The sequence below is a fragment of the Microcaecilia unicolor genome, chromosome 14 (genome assembly GCF_901765095.1).
Source record: "Microcaecilia unicolor chromosome 14, aMicUni1.1, whole genome shotgun sequence".
Lineage (NCBI taxonomy): Eukaryota > Metazoa > Chordata > Amphibia > Gymnophiona > Siphonopidae > Microcaecilia > Microcaecilia unicolor.
The window spans coordinates 17,337,137-17,346,274 of NC_044044.1; the positions used below are offsets into that span (position 1 = coordinate 17,337,137).

Below are 9,138 nucleotides of genomic sequence, written 5' to 3' on the forward strand. Positions count from 1 at the left end.
ATTATTAGGATTTATTTACCACCTTTTTGAAGGAATTCACTCAAGGCAGTGTACAGTAAGAATAGATCAAAACATGAGCAATAGACAATTACATAAGTACATAAGTAGTGCCATACTGGGAAAGACCAAAGGTCCATCTAGCCCAGCATCCTGTCACCGACAGTGGCCAATCCAGGTCAAGGGCACCTGGCACGCTCCCCAAACGTAAAAACATTCCAGACAAGTTATACCTAAAAATGCGGAATTTTTCCAAGTCCATTTAATAGCGGTCTATGGACTTGTCCTTTAGGAATCTATCTAACCCCTTTTTAAACTCCGTCAAGCTAACCGCCCGTACCACGTTCTCCGGCAACGAATTCCAGAGTCTAATTACACGTTGGGTAAAAATATTCAAAAACAATACAAAGTATGGCACAGTACACTATTTACAATGTCAACACAATACATAATAGAACATAAGTGATAGCAAAGGGTAAGAAAGTAGGAAGAGTTAGAAAATAAGGTGATTGATTTAAAGAAAGTTGCACGTGAGGTCAGAGAAATGGTTAAATGTTATCTCAGCAAGGGTAGGAGTGGATAAACATGTCCTGCTGCAGTATATGCAGCCTGAGTACTCCTTGTGCGTGTCAGTGAGACTAAAGTTAGTTACTTCTTCCAGTAAAGGCCTGGTTGAAGAGCCAAGCTTTCACCTGCTTCCTGAAGTAGGACATAGTCTTAGAGGATGTCAGATAGTATTGACTTCTGCTCCATCAGAGTGGGTAGCCATTGCTATCCATTAACAGCATCGATCAGCAAGCTCAGCTCCGTCCACAATTTTACCAAGCACCACTGCATGCGTTCTTCCTCATACCTGGACAGTGTATTTGATTTAGCCATACTACAGCCAGACACGGGGCAGCAACTGCTGCCCTGGGATTTGTAGTATGGAATGTTGCTACTATTTGGGGTTCCAGAATGTTGCTACTCTTTGACATTCTGCATGGACTCTTGCTTTTTGTTATGATTCCGGAATCTTGTTACTCTTTGGGGTTCTGGAATGTTGCCACGATTTGGGTTTCTGCCAGGTACTTGGGACCTGGCTTGGTCACTGTTTAGAAAACAGGATACTGGGCTAGATGGACCACGGATCTGACCCACTATAGCTACTCGTGTACAAAACCTTTGATTGTTAACAGTTATTACAGGTTACCAGAAGTGCAAGAGGACCTAGCAACCCTCATCGTGATAATCATCACAAGTGTGTGTGCATATTCCCTATCTGTCCACAGAAAAAGCAAAGTTGGTTATCAGTAACAGGGGTTTTGCCATGGAATGCCCTCTTTAGACTATAAGTCCAGCTTTGTGATGAACTGAAAGGGAACAGCAGGAGAAGAGAGAAAATGCCAGCATATGCTCAAGCATGCTGTTAAAGTTTCCTGAGCTTGGTGAGAATGTTGCAATACACCAGAAGCCATCACAGAAACTTTCCATTCTATGTTCGAAATTCTGCTTTATAAGATTATGGCCAAAGCATCCCATTAAGAGCCAACATTGCAAAAGCAGACCCCACCTTGTAGCTCAGGCTCAAGAGGAGATCAGGACCCATAGCACAAAAAGGCAGCTTCACACCCGTTTGGAAAGCTGGTGTTATGCTCCAGAATGACATGGCGGACTCCAGTTTAAGTCAAAGTTTGTGCACTGGTTTTGCAATCCTTATCTGTCCTATTACATCCATTCTATGGTGGAATTTTAAGGCACAGGGTTCATTGCTGTTACCTTTATGCCAGCTCAATTAAACAACACTTGAGAAATGTTAGCAGAAGGGCTGTGGAGTTGGTACACCAAACTTTAAAACTCAGATTTCTTTATTTGTTTCTACTATCTGACTCCTACTGATTTATGTTTTTAAAAAATTTTTAAACTGGAGTGAGAGTTGGTACATTTTTACCGATTCCAACTCCATGACTGACTCCATAGCCCCTGCCCTGGTTAGAAGCAGGCCCTGTTATCTCCGTCTAGTGCAGACAAAAGGCAAGTCTCTTCTATACCACAAACTGGTCTCTTTTATAACTAGAACACAAGCAGCTAGTTGTACACTTATCAGGAAGCTGTCACGTGACCACGGCCCTATCTTATACACCCCTTTAAAAAAATGACATGTTTCTTTTCCTCTAGAATTCTACTGAATTGAAAATGAATACATAACAGAAAATTTCAGTCTATAAAAAGTAAAAAAAAAAAAAAAGACAAAATCTCTAGAATCTTCAAAGAGTTTATTATTTAATTTAAAAAAAACCAACAACTTCTGCATCCCTGTGTCCCCCTAGAGAGAGAGACTACTCCAGGGATGCAGAGTCTATGGGGTTAGTACCAACTCCAAGTGTTGATCTCTCAGACCTCCCTTCCACCACAAAAGTCCCCAGCCCCTACAATATCATAAATCAAACTCGCATTGCATATCAGCATCTTCACCTCCATTTTATTAATCTCCTTGTACAACATTAAGGAAGATGATATTCACCAGGTTGGCAGCAGGAGAGGTTATGCCACAATCCGACTCACCGCTTCTTGAGGGGGAGAGGGAGCCAGGAGAGAACTGGCAGTTCCTATCATCCCCAAGAGAACATTAAAATTAAAGCATGGATGAAGGTAAGAAAGGAAACAGGAGATAACTTTACATTTGGAGGTGGGAAACCATGGCGGAGTGGGGGGAAGGGGGAGAATTAGGTTTGCTCAGGTGTCTTGCCAGCCCCTCTCTTACTCGTCTCTCCAGAAGGGCAATGGTGATGCTAAAATGGATTAATAAAAACAAAAACAAAAAACAAAAACAAATGCTTTATAATCTGAAAGTGCAGGTCCTTATGGATACAGGGGCTGCAGAACCCCTGCCGGGGTGGGATTTTCACATTCCATAGACGCTTTCATCACTGTAGGCGATGTACAGGAAGAAATCCTCCTCATGATGTTCCTACCAGGGAAGAAGTAGCAAGGGGTTATGCTTGGCTCAATGCTTCACATCTACTATTGTCCCCCCCCCCCCCCCTTTCCCCATCAGACATTGCCCTTCTAAACACTGTAGCCCTCCCCACCCCACTACATGTACCTGGTATAACTGTCCCATTGTTGCACTGGTGGGAGGGATAACGTTATTAACAAAAAAGAACAAGGCATCCTCTGCCCGGAGGTGAATTCTCTTCCGAATCAGGAAATAGAACTGTCCGACTGTAAGAAAGGAAAACAGGCTTAGGCATGGAGAAGTGGCATACAAAGGACAACTATTCCAAGGCATTACGTCACTGGGTAATGTTCATCTGAATTCTCTGGAAAACAAAAACAGAACAATGCTCTTCTCCTACACATATTCAGGATCTATACAAGGGACAGAGTAAGAAAAAGATGGGAGAGTGAGGTGGTGCAATGCCTATGGTTGGCACAAGCATCAGAAGTAAAAGGTAGAGTAGGATCCCCGTACTAACAGTGTGACTGGAAATGGAACCACACGACCAGATCACATTCCACAAATACCTGGCTACACACACGTCTAGTACCTGTTAAATCTGAGGGCACTAGGTATTTCTTCTTATCCAGGTCTCCGATCCGTGCCTTTGGAGCTTTCTCAACAATGACCTGTAGAAAAAACAGTAGGTTAATAACATTATTACAATGTGAACACCCTTCTCCTGACTTTCTACGTCATTATGCCCATATTACATATGAAACTCCTCAACTAAGCCAAATATCAGCTCTGAAAGTACTGCAGTATCAACAGGTAATGCAAACAATGCAGAGCCAAAAACCTACAATCTGACACATGTTCTCGAGGTGAGATCAGACAAATGTTTACAGCCAAGGATATGACTACAGTCTCATCATCATATTTTACACCGTTACTCAGGGATAATTAGGCACAAGATTTGCTACATCTCAAAGCTCTCTCTGTAATACAGCTACACCCCATGTTTCACCGCATAAGCAGGATAATCACATATCACTTCTTAGCTCTTGCAAACACAAGTGTATACGTATATAAAAACAGTACATCACCATGTACACACAGCTGCAAATACTAGTTACAATTACAATTTATTAAGTTTGCTAGACTATTTAACCTTCATTACGAATAAAATCAAAATAAAACAGAAAAAATATTAGAAACTGGAAATCACACACAGCCAAGAGCAGTCATGCTAGCCCCTAGCCACCCAGCGACTACTCAGTCAACCCCCACTGGGCAAAAGTCCGAAGGCAGTAACAAAATCTCAACTCTTCCAATATCACTGCACATCCGTGTGCAAAAAGCAACCCCACTGTGCGTCTAAGTACTAGGAGCATAGGAGCCGACTCTGTGGGTGCTTGAGCACCCCCAATATTGAGAAAATTTCTTGTATATGTCTAGGGAGGAGTTATTTCCACTGGGCATAGTACCCCCAATAATTTTGAAAAGTTGGCTCCCATGACCTGCACCCAAATTCCAGCCCCACCACTGCCCTTATCTCATTCTATAGCTGCCAGTATAGTTTTCCACAAGCAGCCACCATGGTCTCTAGGGAGAAACTCACTCAACCACACCAACCCATATGTAAGAAGCGATGGTGGTAGAGAAGAGGCGTGCTGGGACAAAATTATGCCTACTGATGGTTAAGGCCTTAATACAGCCTCAAAACGTACATGGGGGGGGGGGGGGGGGGGGGGTGGGGCTGACTTAGTTACCCATCAAACTGTGCAAAACCCTCAAGCCCAAAGGAAATGTCATAAAGAGAAAGAGGAAGGCAATCAGGACCAGAGCAGAGTACTGTGTGCCTTAAGCAAATCTTTAGCCATATGCTGTCATGAATTCGTTTTTAGGTCTCCCCTCCAGTTCCGATTAACCAAAAAAAACAATCATCCTACAACACTTCAACAAATACATATTTGAGCATCATACTTTTAGAACTTGATTATTCTATATGTAAACCAACCACCTACTCATCCCTCTAAACTGATTATATTATCCATATTATCATTTTTTTTTCTTTTTTCATTGTGTTATGTAAATTATTCCACAGACATATCTTCCTTAATTCTTACATAGTAATTTGTTAAACTTAAAACAAACCTCTTACTCTGTTCATAACTATATCTTTTGCAAGATAACGTAAGCCACATTGAGCCTGCAAATAGGTGGGAAAACGTGGGGTACAAATGTAGCAAATCAAACATATAAACGGCAAGTGACCGACTCGCCTGCAAATGCGCAGTACAGGCTTCCCTCTCTGTCCCGCCCTCGCGTCAAGACGTCACAGGGCAAAACAGAGAGGGAAATGGAGTCGGACTGTCGGATGCCGCCGCCTGGAAACGAACATTGTGCGAACCAACCTCCACGCCGCCACTCCCGCCCTCCGTATCGGGCCCCCTGCGCTGACCTGACGGCGCCTCTCACCTCCGTGTGGAAGCGCTGCACACGGAGGTGAGAGGCGCCGTCAGGTCAGTACGGGGGGAGGGGGCACGGAGGGGGGAGGGAGCGGAGGCAAGGAGGGTAGCTGGACATGGGGGGAGGGGGGAGGCCAAGGGAAAGAGGAGGGTAGCTGGACATGGGAGGGGGGAGAGGGCATGGTTGCTGGACATGGGGGGAGGGGGAGGCCAAGGGAAAGAGGAGGGTAGCTGGACATGGGAGGGGGGAGAGGGCATGGTTGCTGGACATGGGGGGAGGGGGAGGCCAAGGGAAAGAGGAGGGTAGCTGGACATGGGGGAGGCCAATGGACAGAGGAGGGTCGCTGGACGTGGGGGGGAGGGCAGGGGGAGAGGACATGGTTGCTGGGCAAAGAGGAGGGTAGCTGGACATGGGGGGGGGAGAGCAGGGCAGAGAGAAGGGTTGCTGGACATGGGGGGAGGGGGAGGCCAAGGGAAAGAGGAGGGTAGCTGGACATGGGAGGGGGGAGAGGGCATGGTTGCTGGACATGGGGGGAGGGGGAGGCCAAGGGAAAGAGGAGGGTAGCTGGACATGGGAGGGGGGAGAGGGCATGGTTGCTGGACATGGGGGGGAGGGGGAGGCCAAGGGAAAGAGGAGGGTAGCTGGACATGGGAGGGGGGAGAGGGCATGGTTGCTGGACATGGGGGGAGGGGGAGGCCAAGGGAAAGAGGAGGGTAGCTGGACATGGGAGGGGGGAGAGGGCATGGTTGCTGGACATGGGGGGAGGGGGAGGCCAAGGGAAAGAGGAAGGTTGCTGGATATTGGGGGGGGGGGGTCGGTGGACGGGGTGAGACCAGGGGAGAGAGGAGGGCTGCAATACTCCCCCGTTTTTACGGGCTTAACGGCTAGTAAATAAACAAATAAGCCTTGCAACTAGAAGAACGAGCAACTTCTTTTTAGTTAACACAGCTCTAAAGGCTGCCTTCACTTGATTTCTGTTCTCCTGTCATGACAATGTTTTCAAATGCCATCAATCAAGCCGTTGTTTTGCAGCGATCCCAGCCTTCCCCAGGCCCCCGACTCACCGGCACCCGGTCCGGGTACTTCTTGCGGATCTTCTCCCCCTCGGAGCGCCGCTTCTCGAAGGCATGCTCCTCCTTGTACACGAACTTCATGGCGTCCCCCTGGCTCGGTCTCCGCTTCCGGTGTCTCTGCCGCTCGTCTCGCACCGTCGCCTTTCACCCCCACACAAACAAGCTCCGACGGCGCCGCCCCCACTGCTCCGCATTCACCAAGCGCCAGCTACGCCGCCGGCGTACCCGCTTTCAAGCCGGGGCTCCGCGCCGACGGCGTACGCCAGTGGCGGCGCTACGCACTCCGCGTAACTTTGACAGTTGTGGGGCGGAGGGGGTTAGGCCCCGCCTCCGTTCCAATTTCAACGGCCGGAACGTTCAACCGTCGCCTTGCCTTTGGTTTAAACCTGTTGGAATCGACTCGAGCGTCATCATGGCAACCAAACAGTGGGAAATGAGCAGAAAACACATTTTTAGATTGAGAGAAAAAAAAAAAAATAGCCGCACCGAGCCTGCGCAGACGGCAGGTGACGTCACAGCGCCAACAAAAATAAGAGCGCGTCACAAACTTCATCTCTAATTCCCGCACCCCCCTCCCCCAACTTGTCTGCTCTGGGATCACAGTTATTATATAGTCGCAGTGGTGTTTTATGAACCATCCCCTTAAAATAGGAAAAGAACGTGGGGGGGGAGGGGCCGTAAACTAGTCCCTGCTGCAACGTCAGCGCGGAAGGATACGAGCTTGCTTTGACATGCACGTGACAAAAAAAAGCTCCGTTCAAGCAGGTGACTGATAGCGCTGTAGTTACGTGGATTTCGCTAGCGAGCACGTGACGTCTGCTTACTGGACAGGGAGCGACTGAGCAACATATGTTGCGCTGCCTGCTGGGAAGCCAGAACTTAAAGGCAAGGTTGCAGAGCAGTACTGGCACTCTGACAATAAGGCTCTAGCCGTCACCCCTGCAGCAGCTTACAGCCATGGTGCAAAAATGCACCCCCATTCCACTCCATATCTGCGGGGGGGGGGGGGGGGGGGGGGGGGGGGGGGGGGGGGGGGGGGGGGGGGGGGGGGGGGGGGGGGAGGGGGGGGGGGGAGGGGGAGAATGCCCCAGGCCCGCGTTGCAGTCCCAGCCACCCTCCAGCATCGACCATCTGCCACCGAGCCAGGGCCCCTGCATTTTGCCACCACAGCGCCATGTGAAAGCACTGCAGGAAGACCTCCTCCCTTCAGGCCTCATTCCCTCCCCCGCCCTTGTCTGACATAACTTCCACGAGGGTGGGCTACAAGGAGGCGATCTGCTTTCCTGGTGCGCTTTCACACATAAGTGAGAGGCGCTGTGATTTCAATGCAGGGGGCAGATGGAGGGGAGGGGGGGGGGGGGGGGGGAAGCAGCAGGGGGCAGGGTTCCAGGTCCAGCCCAGTCTCTCAGGGGCCCTGCTCCTCTCCCAATAGCACTTCTCAGCATGCGGGCTTGGTTTTTCCCATTTCTATTCAACGTATAGGCAGCAACTAAGCCAATACACTGAAACCAGGAGCGAAAGCCAAGTTACTCAGTTTCCAAATCAACACACGCTGCATTTTAGAAGTTTTACAATGTTTTTTAACAGAGGCCTGACTTAAAACTGCCCTACTTCTCTTCTCCTTAAACAGCCTTAGGGGCAACGCACAAGTTCCAGCATGATCGAAGTACAAGAAAAATCTCCTACTGCACTAGCATTTTTAAACAGATTGACCAAGCGGGTACATTTTCCTATCAGCCAGGGAGGACACAGCTTACAAACTATTATCCATCCGTTGCACAGGGCTTCTTAGAAGGCTAGGCGTGAGATCAACTGTGTCCACTCTGTACTTGCCTTAAAGACAAGGAAGTTGCATATAAAGTAACTGATAATGGAGAAGATGGTGAAACGTCAAAGCCTATCAGATACCAAAGCCAGGTCTAGGAAGTCCTACCTTAAAGACATTAGCATTAAAGCACATCTTCACAAGCGCTACAGTTTTAAATCAGTTCTCATTGGCCCATTACCAACTCAGACATGACTAGTTTACAATTATTTTGTACAAAAATCAATGGTACCAACTTAGCACAAGAGAAGTAAAGGCTAACCACAGACTAAAGCAACTTGGGAGGCATTGAGAAAATGCTTTATTGATTATTCAAAGGCCCCGACACAGTCCATGTTTCAACACATCAAGGCGACTGCCTCAGGGGTCACAACTGAAATTCACAAAGTTCACACACAGCTCCTTGCCTTAATGCTGTGTGATGTCTTTCTCCTTCATTTCTGTATGTGGAGAAAATTTGAATTGCACAGAGTGCACCTTTGATAGCAATTCCATTTAGCGTGTGTACTCTGTGAATTTCAGTTGTGACCTTGGTGCATCGAAATATAGACCGCCAGGTCCTTTGAATAATCAAAACGTTTTCTCAACAACACCTCCCAAGTTGGTTTAGTCTGTGGTCAGCCTTTACTTCTCTTGTGCTGTGTGGATTCGTCGTAGAGGCTTCTCCCATTTTGGTACCAACTTAGGTCTGCTAAAATAGCTCAGAAAGGTACTAATGCACACCTTAAAAATTGTAGAATGAGATGACAACAGTCTGCCAAAGTGCACCCTAACCACTTACTAAAAAATATTTAAAAAAATGTTTGAGGGGGTAGAGTGTGGACAGTTGTACACAGATCAGCACAGCTATA

The 9,138-nt window shown here is 47.7% G+C and overlaps 1 protein-coding gene across 1 annotated transcript; it reads right to left on the minus strand.

Annotated features, from left to right (window-relative positions):
- Nucleotides 1–2,433: 2,433 nt before the first annotated feature.
- GABARAP (GABA type A receptor-associated protein) lies at nucleotides 2,434–6,710 on the minus strand. The gene is made up of 4 exons (XM_030188283.1): nucleotides 6,454–6,710; nucleotides 3,528–3,606; nucleotides 3,083–3,201; nucleotides 2,434–2,947 (listed from the first exon to the last, which is right to left on the minus strand). Exons 1-4 carry the CDS (start codon nucleotides 6,541–6,543, stop codon nucleotides 2,882–2,884), a joined length of 354 nt encoding a protein of 117 aa, XP_030044143.1. The 5' UTR covers nucleotides 6,544–6,710; the 3' UTR covers nucleotides 2,434–2,881.
- Between the last annotated feature and the right edge of the window lie 2,428 nt (nucleotides 6,711–9,138).

What these genes read in the sequence shown, in the direction of transcription:
- GABARAP (XM_030188283.1), bottom strand. Translation starts at nt 6,543, where the DNA reads ATGAAGTTCGTGTACAAGGAGGAGCATGCCTTCGAGAAGCGGCGCTCC. An exon ending in AGTGCCCTCAGATTTAACAG is followed by an intron (nt 3,202 to 3,527) that starts GTACTAGACGTG and finishes CCTTTCTTACAG; the next exon opens with TCGGACAGTTCTATTTCCTG. An exon ending in CAATGGGACAGTTATACCAG is followed by an intron (nt 2,948 to 3,082) that starts GTACATGTAGTG and finishes CTTCCCTGGTAG; the next exon opens with GAACATCATGAGGAGGATTT.